Source organism: Antrostomus carolinensis, unplaced genomic scaffold (genome assembly GCF_000700745.2).
Source record: "Antrostomus carolinensis isolate BGI_N321 unplaced genomic scaffold, ASM70074v2 scaffold15078, whole genome shotgun sequence".
Lineage (NCBI taxonomy): Eukaryota > Metazoa > Chordata > Aves > Caprimulgiformes > Caprimulgidae > Antrostomus > Antrostomus carolinensis.
The window spans coordinates 21,002-38,574 of NW_010335104.1; the positions used below are offsets into that span (position 1 = coordinate 21,002).

At 35.5% G+C, this 17,573-nt stretch overlaps 1 protein-coding gene across 1 annotated transcript in view; it reads right to left on the bottom strand.

Annotated features, from left to right (window-relative positions):
* Positions 1-3,067: 3,067 nt before the first annotated feature.
* The window catches only part of STRN3 (striatin 3), a 40,521-nt gene continuing 26,015 nt past the window's right edge, over positions 3,068-17,573 (bottom strand). Inside the window, exons 10-17 of the mRNA XM_010174425.1 lie at positions 13,499-13,674; positions 13,329-13,376; positions 11,084-11,205; positions 9,227-9,394; positions 8,832-8,972; positions 7,314-7,421; positions 5,266-5,352; positions 3,068-5,142 (exon numbers count right to left, since the gene is read on the bottom strand). Of these exons, the coding sequence (XP_010172727.1) occupies positions 4,973-5,142; positions 5,266-5,352; positions 7,314-7,421; positions 8,832-8,972; positions 9,227-9,394; positions 11,084-11,205; positions 13,329-13,376; positions 13,499-13,674 (1,020 nt within the window). The 3' untranslated portion in view covers positions 3,068-4,972. The remainder of the gene's footprint in view (positions 5,143-5,265; positions 5,353-7,313; positions 7,422-8,831; positions 8,973-9,226; positions 9,395-11,083; positions 11,206-13,328; positions 13,377-13,498; positions 13,675-17,573) is intronic.

Consider the following 17,573-nt stretch of genomic DNA (forward strand, 5'->3'; position numbering starts at 1 on the left):
TTGCTGCCCTGCCTACTCACAGCTTGCTCTGGAGCCCCACAGCCCCGCTCCATTAGCGGCCCTTATTGCCTCGGCCCTGCCAGGTGAGCCGCAGCCACAGCAGCGGGGCCCCGAGCCTCTGTGCGCCGAGCTTATGAAGTCACCCATCCTCTCAAGAGTCCAAATGGACAGCGCTGTCTGAAGGTCACCCATGGAGTCACGAACTAACGTTTATACGAGATACTCTTTCCTCCTACAGGTTTCTCAAAGCCTCTGGAGTTTTCAAAACAAGAAAAGCTGAGAGACAGAGGAGGATGGGAGAAGTCAGCCAGCAATAATGAATGCTGAACAGAATTTAAAATCTTTTAATATTTGCAAAAATGTTCAGCTGTTATTTTGCTTCAGGAAAACCAGACCAGATCAGCTGGAACACCAGACATGACCTTCCAGGAGGAAATATTAACAATATCAAATTCAAGATGTATGGGAATTAATAATTAGAAAATTAAAGATTTCCTAATAAGGTTCCAGACAAAAAAACCCTCCAAAAACCCAAAAGCCTCACTCACATCTGTTCAGTTTGACGTGCATCTACATTAACACTTGTACACATCAACACTTTCAGTTTACTGTCTTCAGCAGAGAAGTTTACGGCACTGAAGTCAGAGATTCAGTGATTCTTGACAACAAGAGCCTTATGACCTTGGCTACCTCACACTGCCTCCTTTTCATTACTAGGGATCTCACCAGAGTTAAATTATCTTCCTTAAACTCTGTAAATATTCAAAAATTGAAGGGTTTTTTTGCTATATCCACATTTTCAGAAAGTCTAGATGACTTCTCTTGTGGGGGGCCATTAAGATACAAAGGTAAGACGGAGGACTAAGAAGAAAGCATGTTGCTTCCCATTATCAAGTCAGTCAAAATTTGGTTCTATGTTAAAACTAGAAAACAAAGCAATGTATTTTTATGACATTTATAATTTTTGTAGCTGGAACAATTAGTTTTTAAAAAATCTATTAATATAAGCCATTTAGTTTGCATAGGAGTCAAGGATGTGTATTCTCTGAGTATCAACAAAGCAAGTATTAAATACAGAACTTAAACCTTCATTCAAGCATACCTCAGACGCACCATTTAAAAACAATTCCAGAGCCTTCTGGTTTTGCTAATTTTTTCCTTTTAAAAAAGTTATTAAAAAATAAACATAAAAATACACACACACACACACTCACACACACACTCTCTGTAGTGAAACCAAACACAGCTAAAAGGTAAGGTCAGTCATATTTTCAATACCATGTACCTTCTCTGGGAGGAAAAGAAGTTGCACTCATTTTCCCAGCAGGATTTGTGTAGACCACCTTTATCTGTGTGTTTAGCCTCCCTGCAAAAAAACCCCAGTAACTCAACTGGGATCCATTTGTTTGAGGCACCTTTTATGTGACACTGTGGCTAGAAGGAAGAGCAGTCAGCACTGTGTGACCAAGAAGCTTTCCACTGATTTGAGACTGAAGCTCTAGGGAAGCACGTAATAGTAAGAGTATGTCAGGACACAGAGAGCCATCAGTTTTAAAATAAATCAGTTAACATAGGAGAAATGGACAGCCTCTGATAATGTATCCTCAAGCCCATAGAGTTTTTCCACTAGGAAAATCTACCAGTTACCCCCTGGCAAATAAATTCTTCACTAGGATTTCTAAATTAGGGAAGGTTCTTGATCAGGGCTTGTTACACCCTTTTTCAGATGTATTTGATACTTACGTAGACAAGATGCTGGACTACAGTCACCACTCATCTGCTTAAAACAGTTCCAACAAGCAGTATGAGGAGTAAGTCTGTTACACCAATTGTACTCTAGATGCTAAATGTGTATTATTAAACACATTTAGGTATCTTTCCATTCAGGTTCTGAGCACAAGTCCTTTGGGTCTTACAAAATAGAAGTAAATCACTCCTTTCATAAGTTGGGGTGTTTTTGCTAAATGAAAGCATTCATCTCAGCACTATAATTTTTTCTCTCCATCACCAGTACTACAGCTCTTCTGTTCTAAAAAAAACCCAAAACCCAAAGGTTTTAGCACGTTATACCCCACAATAAATAAACCAAGACTCTGTTAGAGATTGTTGTCAGTATTCAGTAAGCGAAGCCTCACTACAGCATTTAATCCACTAGGCATTAGTGAACTAAGATGACCGTTAAGATTTCAATTAAGAAAAATAAGCAAATATTTTTTGTTTTACCATTTCAATTTTAATACAATTAAAAAAAAAAAAAAAGGTAAATGTTATGCATGGCAATGTTTATTAAACAATCACATTTCATTTAAGCATTAAAATGCAGCAGTCTGGAAAAGCTGCCAGAAACAACGTTTGGCTTCAGAAAAGGCGATTATGAAATTACTTCCAATAAAATTCAAATACTCTCTTGTCTGTTGATTAGTTGAATGCTTTAGACTGGAAGGAACAAAAAGTGCAAATCAGCTGCATGTTACTTTCAAAAGTAAAGTCTTAGTGTCCTACAAGCAGTTACTGAAAGGCCTCACCTCAATCTTCATGATAAAGGACAAAATTCTCCAATTTCTAATACAGTTATAATTTACTGTAACATTTCAAACAACGCAACATTATTATTATTAAAACAAAATTAATTTCAGAATATAACTGCAGTATTCTGCCTACCATAAGCACCTTTTTTTCCTTTCTTTTTAAAATCTAATTTGCTTGACATGAGATGGCATGAGATACATTCTCACTGCAAAACTGGAAACTTACATGGAACAATACAGTTACAACCACTTACAGGAACATGTTCCAGCTTAAGGTAATTTATACCTAAGCATACTACTTTTATATGAAAATCTAAGATTCATATTGTGGTATTCTGTTTCTGCTGATACACTTTCAGCAAAGTGACTCACCAGACAGTAGCTAAATGCTGACCTGCAGCTTAGCCGTTTGCAAAAAGACTGCCCTCTTGCACATCATCTTTATCGCAGGACTTGTAAAAGAAATGGACAAAGGTGAATAGGTAACAACTGACATATGGGCAAATTTTAAGCATTTAAAATTTTGTTTGTTTGTTTAAAATAAAACCAGAGTATCTTCCTGGCTCCTAAATCACTTGAGAATCACTTCATATACAGAGATAGTGAAAAAACAGTGTGATTATAACTTTATTATAAAGGCTCTAAGAATATCAATTTTCAATTTGTTCTTGTAAAAATCTTTAAAAATATTGTGGAAACATGTTCTTATATGTGGGTACTGCTGCTTGAAACTGAACAGTTGGTTGACATCCAGACAACTATTACAATTTTCCAAAAGCAAAGCAGATTGTAAGCATAATAAACAAAAGGTCATTTTGCTAAAATTTAGACCTAATTTAGTAATTTATAGAATGACACTTTCAAACTGTGCAACACAAAATAATGTAGCCAACAGTAACATACAGGTACACCATTTAATATTTATTATATGCATTTTATATACATTATTTTTCAACAGCTGTACTTTTGCTATGTGGTACAATCTTAAAAATTTGCTGATTCATAGTTTGTAAAACAGAAACCTTACAAAACTCATCAAAACTCGCAAACTGATCAGAAAAGTTTTGTGGAAGACTAGAAAAAATACTTTATTGTATTAATCATGCATTACACAAACAAAATCTTTAGTTACACCATAAACTGAAGCACATCTGAAAATAAAATAAAAGCAGGGAATAACTAGTCAAAACACAGCAGATTTATGAATCTTGAATCAACTACTTTTGTACTCTATTTGAAACGCAAATAAAAATATTTTTCACTCCAAAAGTTCTGAAACAAGATTTTTTTTTTTTTTTTTTTTTGGAATCAACTCCACTCCAGGTACTTAACCAGAGGAAAAAAAAAATATTGGTTTGCAACTTTAGAATTATCAAATGTCCCATTTTCTCATCTATTTTAGACTGTTCAAAGAGTGCCATAATACATATACAGGGCCCTTTAACACACTACATAAAAGGATATAAAGACCAACAAAAAGTGAAATAAATAACAATAGGCCATTAGCAAGATGGGTAATCCTTGATAAATAAATTCGTAAATACAGTAAGATGTACAAAATATCACATAGTGATAGGATGCCAAGATTAATTTTTTTTTTTTTTTAAAGAGTTCATTTGGGGGTGTTAACCCCTCTGTGTTTCATCTGAACACATTTTATAGTCCTTTATTTATGAAGACAGTTATGCGATGATGATGAATTAGCATCCTTATGCAAGGACTTAGCTGAGCTGTATTAGGCAAAAGAAGGGAAGAGTGTGGTTACACGGCAGCGGGTCAGTGAGATCTCTGTGTTTTAGGGTTCTATAATGCAGAAAAACATTATCAATACAATCTTGAGCACTGTTGTGACAGGCTAAATATATAAAAAGACTTATAAAAACTAGAATTTTATCCAAACATTTTGTGCAACTAATGCTAAAATATTTTAAGTTAAATTTCCTTTTCTTTAAAGCAAAATAAAAGTTTAAAAGGGGAATCTGTGGCATTCAACTGATAAACAGAAGATTACTAAGAGATGAAAAGAAAGCTACTCTTGGAGCTCACTTCCCCCCACAAGAGCACCACATTCCTAACCCTAAGGCAGCACACAGAGTCCAAAATAAAAGTCTTTTTTGTAAGATCAGACTCCACGTTTGCTTAAAGACACCTAAAGAACAGACATACGCTCAGTTCATATCCAGTCAAGGCTACAAATACTGGTTTTCTTTTTTGTATTTCTCCCCACCCCCCCAAATACAGTAATTACAGTTAAATGAATGAGCCTGACATTGTTCAAGATGTGGTGACTTCTCACCAACTTATACCTGCCCCACATAAGAGCCTTCACCCAGGCAGATCAGATGTAGTGTCTTATCGGTAACCTTATCATTGATGGCAGTGACGCATTCCCTCTTTTTTGTCCAAACAGACCTGCTGTTATGATGCAGGTTTGTTCTGCTGTGTCACACAAATACTTTGGCAAGGGCATCAGCTCCTGCACTGGCAATATATGCTTTTGATGGATGAAATGCTACATCATAAATTGATTCATCCAGCTTTTTCCTATGAGCTGTTATTTCTTGCACACACGTCTTGCTGTCCAAATTCCATAACCTAATGGAACAATCATGGCCTGTTTAGGAAAACAAGAAAAAAAAAAAAAGACAAATGACAAAGTTAGATTTGTCAGACAGTTAAGTAAGTGCTTCATAAATGCAAAATTTATAGAGCATACAGAAGATTAAAAAACCCTTACTTCCAGACATTAAATAGATTCCATTAGGATCTACAGCTAGACTCGTGACAGCATCCAAGTGAGCAACCATAGAATGGATCATTTTACCTGAAAGCAAAATAAACAGTGAATTTCCTCTGAAGTATTTTTTTGTTTTAAAAATAACATTCCCATTAAATGCAATATAGAATAAACCACACACATAGATTCCAATAATATCCAAATGATACAATTCTGTTAGAAATTATTAAGTCTCAACTGCAGACTCTTGTATAAGCATATGGGTAAATGGCACACAACTCTCAAAAAAGCATTCCTGTTATAAGCACTTCTTTTATCCATCTGGCATTGCTACTGCTAGCAATGACAATCAAGAGCAATCCTAAAATGACTGGGTGAGAACTTAAATTTTCAGTCCCTTAAATGTCCTAATACCTTCCCCAGTTGGACAAAGTGTGGATGAAGCTTTGTAGAAAGAGACTTACTGAGTCAAACCAAATGCCAATCCAACTCTGTCATTGCTAGGATGGAAGCTATTGGTGATAAACCAGGGAAGAAAATTAAAACGAGGCAACTCTAAGTGATACTTGCCCAGAATACGCTCCAGCTTCTAATAATTAACTGTTTGGTTTTGTCCAAACCAGGGGTGCTATCTCTGCATTCAACTACTCTTAATACATTTCTTTTCAGTGGCCTCCATTCCCAGACTCAATATAATCTTTTAGCATCTCATGAAGCTTTTTGGAAGGAGTTCCAAAATGTTTAACTGTACATTACAAGAACAACCACCTCTTTATGTGTTGAACCTGTCACCTGCTGGGGGCTTATCAACTGAACCTTAATTTATGCATGGGAAAAGAGAACAAATAAATCCCTGTAAGACCATGACTAACATGAAAAAGGTGTATCATCTTATCATCATCCTGAAAAACCTCAGCCTATTTAGTTTCTAAGATTCTTCCTGAAGAAGCTAAAAGCTCCTGAAGGTTCTGATCATCTTTTTAACCATTCATTGAAACATTTTAATTTGGCTATATCACTTTGAAATAAGGGAGACTGGAGTAACACAAAGTACACATGTGGATACACCAAAAATCCATGCAAAGGTATTACCAATTATTCTTTTTATTGTTTATTCCTTCCCTTCCTCCTAACACTCATTCTGCTGTTCTGACTGCCTAAGCGACGAACTAACATTTTCATCCAACCTCTTCTTATAACTAAGGTTTTACCTTGATTAAGAATAGTCAGCCCAGTGATTATTATTTTATACTATAAAGTTTATTTTTCCTTGCATGCATCATTTCACATTTATCCACATGGAATTTAATTTGCCTGCTCTTAAGTCTAGTAAAATCTTCAGTTCTTCCTGAAGGGGAAAAAATGTCTTAGCTTTTTGCTTTTAAAAACAAAAAACTCAAGAACCCAATTTTTTTTTTTCTTCCAACTTTGTTAGGCTAAAATGCAGGAAGTGACTCATAACTTGATGAACGGGAAAGATATGTTCGTTCTTACAATTATTCGAACCTTTCTGTCATGACAGACTGTGCAGTTTTTCCCTATACTATTTCCTTTCCTTTTTCCAGATCCTTTTCTGTTTTATAAACTTATCAACAGCTTAAGTATAACACAGGATTCTACTACTACAATGACTTTAGGGTTATTTCTTGCCCTAATAGGTACTAAACAATGTTCTTTACTACTGAGAGTTGAAAAACGTAACTGATACATGCTTAAGAGTTAAAAGCATGGGAATGATGCAGACAGGAAGAAAATGACAGACATAATCTATAAATTAGCAGAGCGCTAACTGGAAAGGATCTTCTTGTCCCTCACAACTATCTCTGCGTGTTTTGAGAGGGTATTTTCTGACTGCTGAAGTCACAATTGCAATGGATATCACTATTCAATTGAAAAGGTATTTAAGAGGTTTAATCTTGCAAATACCAAAAGTTCTCTTGTGTAAACTGCATCACTAGTAAGTTTTCTACAAATGGATTCTTCCCATGTCCACCCACATTTACCTTAATCATATTCATATGTAAAAGTCAGGTTGTCTTTATCCTTACCCGTTTTGTTGTCAAAAAATTTGATGTGTCTATCTTCATGTGCAGTAATAGTTACAGGAAGTGTGGGATGACTTACTACCTTGTTAATATGATTATTTGATTGTACACCTGAAAATAATAATAAAAAAAATCACTTGCCTTAAAGAAAGGATTAAAGTTAAAATGAGAATATTTTAGCATTACACTTTATCTTACTATATTAACTAATATTATATAAATAACATTTTAGGCAGAGCATCAATGAATCTCCTAATAAATACATAACAGCTTCTTGCTTTACAGGGTGCAGCTAAGCCAGGTATACTCTAGCCCATGTACGGTAAGGTTAAAGCTGTACAAGTGGTTTATACACATGAAAGATTCTTGAGAGAGCTACCAAAAAAACCAACCAAGTACTGCAGGGCAGCGCTAGACAAGTAGAAACAAACTTGGCATCTATACTGTATGTTTAGAATACACCTCTTACATCTCCACATCAAAAAATATTTAGCTTGGGGGTGCGGGGCAGAGAAGGAATCCAAATAACTGAAGTCAACCTAACCCATGAGACTCTGTTGGATATATTTATGTCTTATTTCAACTTAAAGAAACAATTAATGGTTTAGAATCTCTTTAAAAGTTTTTAGAATACTATTTAAAAAACATTTTCTTATCTTGATATGCTAGTGTTCCTTTTTCCATTTATTTCTGTGCTTAATTTTGCTGGATTCCGTTTAAGATTCTCTCCTCAAACTAGGAAAAGTATTTCTCTAATTTGTGATGTTCTTTTTCACTATTAATGCTGGTTTTTGCATAAGCTACCTAGAATATAGCTTTTACACAGTTCTGTAACCTGTGTTGAAGTCTTTATGTAAGCTACTTAATACTGTACATATAATCACTAAGTAAACTGGACTACTTGGAGGGGAGAAGCAAATTCTACCATTGCATTACTTTTTGAGATCTCATTTCAGATAAAGGAATGACCAGAAACTGGAGGTTTTCCTTAAGGAATATTTTCACAGGTTCAAGAAAAGAAGGTTGCTCTATCTAGACTTTAATCAGATCCATACAATTCTTAAAAAGTTACATCATCATAGCACCTTGTTTGTAGCAAGAGAATTTCTAATATTAGAAGTTCCACAGGAGAGAACGTTTAATCACAACGTGTGCAGAATTCTACACTGAACTAATATTGTGCTTAAATCACTTATTTACTTGTCTTAATATCCTCCATGTCAAGGCTATATAATGAAAACTGATTTTTTAATATGCAATTCATACAACTGAATCTTGAGAAACCTCAGCTTAGAGAACAAAACCCGTTGCTTTCACTATCTCTAACTGCTTTCAAAATTCTGCTAATCCACAATCTTTTCCATCATGTCTGTTCCAGGCACCTTTAAGCATCTAACCAACTTTCAAACTACATGACGCAGGAGAAGAGCAAAACTTTTTCATTTAATTCACCATATAATAAAGCTCAGATAAAGGTACCTCATCCAAGATGAATATTTAATAAAGAAGAGCCTTACTTACCAGATTCTATTTGTGATGAAAGCATTACCACTGACTGGGATGTTTCTAAATCATAGATGACTGTGCTGCCAGTGTTAAAAGATGCCACCATATGAGCAGGGTCACAACCTATGAAGTCAACTGATGTAGGTATTCCATGCTCTAGAAAGAGAAAAAAACGTCTTTACAAAGAATTAAACACTTAAAATTCTTGACAGTTTAAACATTTAGTTTGTTTCACACTCAAACTTTAAAGAAGAAATTTGCTCCCTTTAATGCTACAACACCAGAATTACTTCATTAAAAGAACTTTTCCCTTTAGATCTGTTACTTAGTTTTGATAAATTAAGATAATGAGCCTGGACGCACCATCAGCTGCCTCATAATATATTTTCAAAACCACTGTGAAAACTTACCTTTCTCTCCATTGTAAGTGCAAATACAGGGCATTTTTTCTGGTGGGTTCCATAATCTAATAGTGCCATCTGCTGAACAAGATAGTAAGTGATTCTTTACACCGCTGTATGCAAGACCCCAGACTGCATCTGTGTGAGCAACTAATGTGCCAGCTAGAACGTTTGGCTCTGGAAAAAAACAAAAGTTCAGAAATAAAATCTTTATAGAGAAGAAACATTAAATTAGTCTTTCTTGTACCTCATTATAAATGAAATGCCACATAAAACTGTCATATCACCCCCAGCCCTTCCTGTTTAAGCAACAGCTAGAACATTACATAGGAGGTCATTTTGCACAATCAGTGCCAACTTTCTCAAAAAACCAAAACAAACCCCCACCCCCAAAACCCCCAAAAACCAACCCAACAAAAAAACCACACCCAAAAAACCCCCAACCCAAACTAAACAAAAAACAAAGAAAAAACATGAAAAAAGAAAACCAAACAAAACCCCCATCAAACCAACTAACCAAAAAACCCCACAAACAACTATGTCCCTTTTGCCAGAATAATACACGCTTGTTACCACCTGCTCTCTGAGGCACTCGCTTCTCCCCTCCAAATTCACCATCTTAAAGATGGCCACAGCCCTTGCTCTGTACAAGGTGCAAAACCACCTACTTTCCACTTAAAACACTGATGCCTAATGCTGTTTTTACTCTGCTAACACAAGGGCAAGCCCTAAAACTCTCAAGCACCATAATAGTTAAAACAAGATTATTTCTGTTGTGGCACCAGTAAACACATTACTTTCTTATTGCTGATACTTCATAGTTGTCTTTTATAGAGGGGTTTTTAATCTATTTTCTACCAGACTTTGAGTAGAGAAGTGAGAGAAAAAGATAAATGGAAAGGAATAAAGTCAGATAAATCACTAAAATTTAGTTTTTCAGGAAGTTAAAAGCAAGTTAGTCTTGCAACCCAAACCTCTAATAAGCTTTAGAGAATAAAAAAAATCCTATTAGAGTTCTCTCTTAAAAATAGCTTTGTCACTTGAGTAGAGACAGTTCTGTTTGAGACCCACGAAAGTCACACCAACAGTCCCACCTGCATGAACACATCAGACCATTTTTAGTGATAAGACTATTGAATAAATTTTTAGCAGAAGGGCACAATATGAGCCTTGGTTTTAAGCGACAGTGTGGAGTGGTCTTCCTAAACTGGTGCAAGACAGCACTGCTTCCCATCCCTCCCCATCTCACTGCCACAGATTATGCAGCCCAAGTGTTGTATTAGCTCACTCATTACGTTGACAAGAGGGGGAGAGGAAGAAATCTGGACTTCGTCTCATTCAAACTTCAGTCAATCATGGAACTGCACCCATAGAATTACACTAAAGACAAAATGCTGATCACCATCACTGGCAGGAGAATGATGTGCAGTTTTCCAAGCAGTTATCACCTCTTTATTTTAGAGACATTGGTTATGGGAACCAAGATGCAGATCAGAAAGATGGGACATAGAATTTGAGTGTACTTATCTTAGCTTTCTGAGAATTTCCTATCAGAAGAAATAAATAATAATTCAAAAATTTGGAATTTTGGTTCAAATTAGTAAGTGTGTTTCTTAAAAACTAAGAGTTATAATTAATTTTTTCTTTACTGTGTAAATGTCAGAAATTTCCAGTCTTCCCATTACAGTTCTATAAAAAATATGTCACCAATGCAAGTGGGAATAAATAATTAATGTTTACCACACCATTTAGTTGATAAATGGCAGTTACATTTCACAAAAGCTCTAGAAAACAAATTAGCTTGAAGCAGAAAATTAATGTTGAAGACAATGGTCATGAGTTGTTTATCTTTTAAGAGGTACTTACCATAGGTATCATATGGATCCACATTAGGGCTAGGCATGTTCCACCACTGGATGGTTGCATCAATGCCACCACTGAAACACTGTTCTCCATTAGAACTAATTGCCAATGACAATACAGGTCCACTATTGGGAGACAGAGAAAAACAAGTTTATTGAAACTGCCTACAGGATAGAAGTGAAAATTTGGCAAAAAAAATGGATTAGATTATGTAGTTTAAAAAAAAAATCCAAAGAAACAGTTCTGTTAAAACCTTTTTAAAGTCTCAACGAGTGATACTAATCTGTATTAAAATATTAGTAAAAAATTAACTAAAACTATCCAAATTTAAGCAATTCAAAGAACACAGTCTTACTTGTCAGAAACAACAGTAACTACACCTACAAATGGTGAGTTTTTACAGTGCATGTGTGCCACTCTAATAGCCAGCTGTGCTGAAAGAGATGGTTGCAGCCCCCCTTCCAGCTATCTTATCCTGTTTTAGGAACTGACAGTAACCTATGCCTCAGTAAAATGGTTCTGAAAAATGAGCCCAGAGAGAGTACTTTTTGGCCAAGGTTAGACTTTTACTGGTTTAACTTCAACCTGTTTGCTGTGGTACCAGACAAGCACAAGCTGTAGCACAAAGGAAGCAGCAGCTCTACTTCCGTGGACACACTACTAAGTCATGTTTAACTGTATTGTAAAAACATATCCCCAAAATCAGATGCCTGACTCATTTGATGGGTCATGCTCAGGATATAAGGAGGTCACTGGCTGCTTAAGTGCAGATCAGCAAACTAGAATTACATATTTGAAGATGGTGAAAAAGAAAACTATTGGTTGAATCCTCCATGAAGCTAGGCTGAAAGGGAACGTTGCTCAAAGCAAATAGGAAAATTACTTTGTTACCAGTCTCATCAAAGGTGGCGATCAGTTCGGTATCAAAATTCCCCAAATCTTACCTTCTGGTATTCAGTAAAAAAAGCCCAAATTTAGACACAGAAAGAGATCTGAAGGATAACTGAACTGGTCAGTGAACCTCTGTCACTCAAAAGGAAGAACGTTTCATGCTTTAGCTAATAAATGCAAAAATAAGACATTACGTTCCATCAGTTAAGTGGCTTAAGGGAAGAAGCGTGACGACAGTAAGTGTAGATTTCCTAACACAAACTATTGATTTATTTTTTCCTTTGTCGAGGCCGGCACAGGAAGTATTATCCACTTCCACACTTATCAAAGAGCTCTGGTGAAGCTTACCCACTAACTGGGTTGGAGACTGGATCTTTAGTTAAATAAGCAAAACAGACTCAAACTACTGTGACTGGCTACGTTCTGCGCATTTTTGTCTCACCTTCTATTAGAAAGAAGCAAAATTCAAAACTAGCAACTGAAACTCAGGCAGTAATAAAGCAGTTAACACAAACTGAAAAATTAGCAGCAGCATTACAAGTCCCAGCTCAATTTGCAAGTTTTGCTAACATTGTTTAATTTAGGTGAGCTCATTGTCACCATCTGCCACAACAAAGATCTTTTCCTTGTTTCAGACTAGTTTGTGCAATCTGTTTCCCAAGATCTTGGGCTGGACTAGAAACAGAAATGAGAATATTTGTTATGGTGTGCAATGAACCACCATCTGCACACAAAGCAGGCAAACTTAAGATGGGAAAGGAGAAACTCTGTGCTGACACTGCAGGAGAACTGACTGTAGCTATCAGAACTTTACTCAGGTATTAATCAACTTTTCAATTACAACAGTTATCTCACTGATTTCCAAGTTACCCCAGCACTGAGAAGCATTGGTATGAATTCATACCCACGCCCTATCTTGGCAATGAAATTTTATCTCTTATTCTTGTTCAAGCCCCTAAAAAAAATGCAAAACCCTCCTAGTAACTTGCTTGATCTGATTTTCCACTCATTGAATCTGCATTCAGTGGGATCTTACCTTATTTATCTTATTCATATATTATATATAAAACTCACAGTCCAAGACATACCTATTACTCAGATGATTTAATTGTCCTCTTCTACAATCTCTCTGTTCCATTACAACTAACCACATCTGACACTTCCTATTCTTGTTTTATCATGGCCTGTACAATTCACGCCAGGGACTCAGTATTCACCCGTTTTTACGAAGTATAATGGACCTTGTATATACAATGTAAAACTAGAATACATTTGTGGCATTTCAGCTGAAGTGTCTCAAAAATCCATGAGACAACGACAATATATTTATCAAGTATTAATTATGTCAAACACTTACATGTGGGCCCTAAACGTGTAGATGGGTTCTACATCTAAAGAGGCACTCCTGAAAGAAAAAGGAAGAGTTATTACACTACATGAAATCTCTGCTAAAAAACTCTGAAAACATTTTAAGAAATTAACCAATTTAAAACACAATTGATGTTTTATAAAAACCCGTATACTTGCTTTTTGGCAGGAACCGTTTTCTGCAAATTCCAAAGTTTTAGAGTATGATCCTCAGAGGCTGTAACCAGCACAGGCTCTACAGGATGAAAAGCTAATGCCCGCACTCCATCAAAATGACTGCGTAGCGTGTACTTAGGGTTCCATGTCTTCCGGAAGGCATCTTTATTAGCTGGCAGCTTGAAAAAAGAAAAGGAAAGAGTAACTTTATCTTGGCTTTAAAAATATGCATAATATATATCTCCCATATTTTGGGAAAACACACTATTTTTGATTCAGCTAATACATGTTCCATCTTAAGTTTGCGTTTATCTATTGATCTGTCTATATGCATCTGTAACTCCCTCTCTGGCACGCAACGTAGTCTGCAAATTTTTCTATTATAACAGTTTCTTTTGTCCCAGAGTGTAATGGAGTGTGATGCTGAATATATAGACAAGAAGCCCTGATTTTCAAAACCTGGTTTTAATCTTTTTGTGCAATGATACTTTAGTTCTTCCCTTAAGAAAGATAAAGGTTTAAGTGCTTATTATGTTCTCTGCACCCAAGAAGAGATTACAACTGTCAAAAGCTCATTTATCACTTAAACACAATAAAAATGATCTACAGGTCCCTAGTGAGTGATCTTCCTCAGATGAGTAACTTGACTGAGAGTGACAGGAAACATACGTAATTCTGCAGTACTTCTACACGTAAAGGTAAGAACACAGAAACGGGTAATATGAATTTCAATACACATTTGTCATTATTTTAATAACATTACATATAAGTATTTTTAAAGTCTTTAATGAGTTTTCAATATATTCGTGAGACAATAACTTAGTTAATATGTGAAGCTTTAAGTTTATATATCACGAACATCCAATTCATACTCTTAACCTATAGACTGTTACTCTAAAACAGAAAAATTACAGCTGCTTATAATATTACAGGTAACTCAGAAAAGCTACCAGAAAACCTCAAACTCTTCTAGTGACTGCAAGACACTAATTTAGAGCTTTGAATACAATTTATATTATGCAGAGAGTAGACCCTTAAAAGACTACATCCCACTTGTCCTAATCCTCCATCATAAGGAGAAACACACGTGCAGGATTTGTGTCTTCCTCTCAAGTAATTATAAAGGGAGTTTAGAAAACTGACTTTAGTTAGATGACCAAAATCAGCAAACTAAGAATGCATGGAAACTAATCCTATCCTCTGCCTTACACATTATCTATTCACCATGTAACTCTTAAAGCATGTTTCTCAGCTGTAGGCCAGAATCTCTCAGTATCCCAAGATACTTTCAGCAACACTATTAAGAGATTAAAATCTCCCATAGCTAATAAAATCTTAGTACCTTATATCTGTCAGGACTGAAAATAAAAAACAGATCATAATGTAACATACATTGTAATAAGCATTCTTGGACCAAATCTATATCCTCAACTGAATTACCATGACTCAAACTAAATTTGATTCTATCTAATCAAAATAAATAGAAAGGCTCAGACAATAAAATTTACTGTTCTAAGTTACAGATATGCAGATATTTGCTTTTCCCTTATATTAATGTAAATTTCTGGCCTAAGTGCAAACTATGCCAAATTCAGATCAAGCAACAGAAACTTGTTGTACCAGACATGTAACCTGGATTTTTTTTTTTAAATATCATCCAACAAATACATTACATAACAAAGTGTTTTGTTTCCAGTCTTCCAACTTCACAGTACACTGAATACTGCCATATTTTTGTTGAGATTTAAGTTACTTAGCACCAAACTGCCTACCATATATAGAAGCTTCATAAAAAGAATAATCTTTTGTTTCAGGGAACAGAGTGGAGTTCAGTCCAAACTGCATATTTATTAACTTTCCTGAATCTAAAGTGGATAAGAGAAGGAAAAAAAAGAAGGGGGGGAGAGGAGTATTTTTCTAGCAAACAGAGTTCTTTGATATTTTTAATCCTCATTATGTAATGTTGCTAACTCATGTTGCCTCATGCACTTGCAGTGATCTGGGGCTTGGAAAAACAGAAGCCAAACATTTGAAATAGCAATGGTTAATTTTAGCACATGTTGTTATGTCCCAGATTAGACAGAAGACCTCGATTCTTTGGGTGCAATGTGCATCCACACCACAGTGACTTCTATTACAGTTGTGATGAAGAGTCATTCAAGAAAACCAAGACTGATAACGGTGCTCCTTATTTTTTGTTTTGTTTTTTTTTTTTAAAAAGGAAAAGAGTTCATTAAATCTTTTTTATTAAAATGGCTCTTGCAATGGTAATTTCCTTCTGAGCATTTCAAAGGAATCTGCTAAAACACAAAGTACAAAATTTACAGAAGAAAAACATTTAAAGCCTTGATTTTTTTAAAACAGACTTGAACATTTTGGTTCTTTTAGAAGATACCACATCCACCTTCCTAGAAATCTAGTTATATATAAGCCAAGTTTTTTGTTCCCCCATCCATGTTTCCAATGAATCTTGACATCCTTACTACAAGAGTAAGAGAACAACTGACATAATTTTAGAAGGAGATTCTTGCAACCTCTAAGGAAAAAAGCTAACCATTAGTATATATACAAAAAAATACCCCTCAGAAAAATACAGTCAAGGACTTGGAAAAGGAATTTGCTGATTACAAAGGATAAATGTGAAATACAAAATGGGCCAGAGGTATAATGGAAAAGAAGTAAAATATGACACTATATATCAATGTTTTGAAGTGAGACACCTCAAAAGCCTCAACAGAATCCTTACAGCATAGTAAGGAGACATGTATTTCCCTGACTATCTCGATCAACTGAGGAGTTCAAAAGCAATAATTAGTAACTGTAGTCAGAGTCTTTTAATGTTTTAATGTTATTTTTTTTTCTTAATAAGGTTATGACTGATTGGAGATTTCCAAAGTTAAACGCTCTGGTAGATGAGGACCTTCCATTTCGCAGCCAGTCCTATACCAGAAAACCACCATCATCCTGTGCAGCTATGGAATCCAAGAATATACCAATGGCAGCATTTGATCTGGCAACAATATTACTCCCTCAGGGTACAAACAACTACATGCACTGAGGTAAAGAACTAGATATTGAAAGAGACATGACTTGAGATGATTGTACCATACTACAGTATCACCACGTAGATGACCAGTCTTGTGGACAACTTGTGTACTAAATCATTCACATACAGAAACATTTTCAGCTATAGCTGAAATTCTTCAGATCTAAAACTTAATTCCCATCCTGGCAATATATCCTTTTCAAAATACAACACTCATCAAGGAGCGATACACGAAAGCTAATGGAACCCTGTTGTGGCTTTATTTATTCGTGCCCTACAATGGCTCACACAAGCTATTTGAAGAACATGAACCTATGAGGAGTAAAATGCAAGAAGTGAGAATGTTGGTTTGGGATTTTTTTTTTTGTTTTATTTAAACACTAACTTAGCTTAACATTATCTGCTTATCAGGAGATTTACTGGAAAAGGAGGTGGCTTCAGCTACACTCACGGGGCATGAGATTAAGTTGTCCTACAAGTCCTGTATTACAGGTACAAGGCAAGACATGGTCTTACTGCACTGCAGATCCACAATTATGTGGAAACAACTTCAGAAATTAAGAACTATCAAGGAATTTTTAACTTGAAGGACACTATGATGAAGAACTAATAGCATCTGAATTTCAGTTTTTTCAGATCCACAACAGGACAGAGATTTTTAAATAAAAATATGAAAAAATCCTTTCCATCTGTGTTATCTGATACTCCAAGTTTCACTGACACACAAAAGTCAGAAGCCACTACACATTTTTCAGATATGTTTTAAAATCCATAAGAGCATTAGGAAAGGAGGAGTGGATAGGAAGCAGGGAAACCAAGTGACAATTATGGTCAATTACTTTCCATTCCTATTTGGTGAACGATCCAGTAAAAAAGCAAAAGCTTTTGTCTCCTTTATCAGTCAGATATTAAAGCACAAGATAACCTCTCCCCATACACCTCCCAAACCAAGGTGTAATTAAAGAGCCTCTAATGAAGGGACTTGATAAGAAAATTCTGAAAACCCAACTACACTGAAGCAATAAGATCATC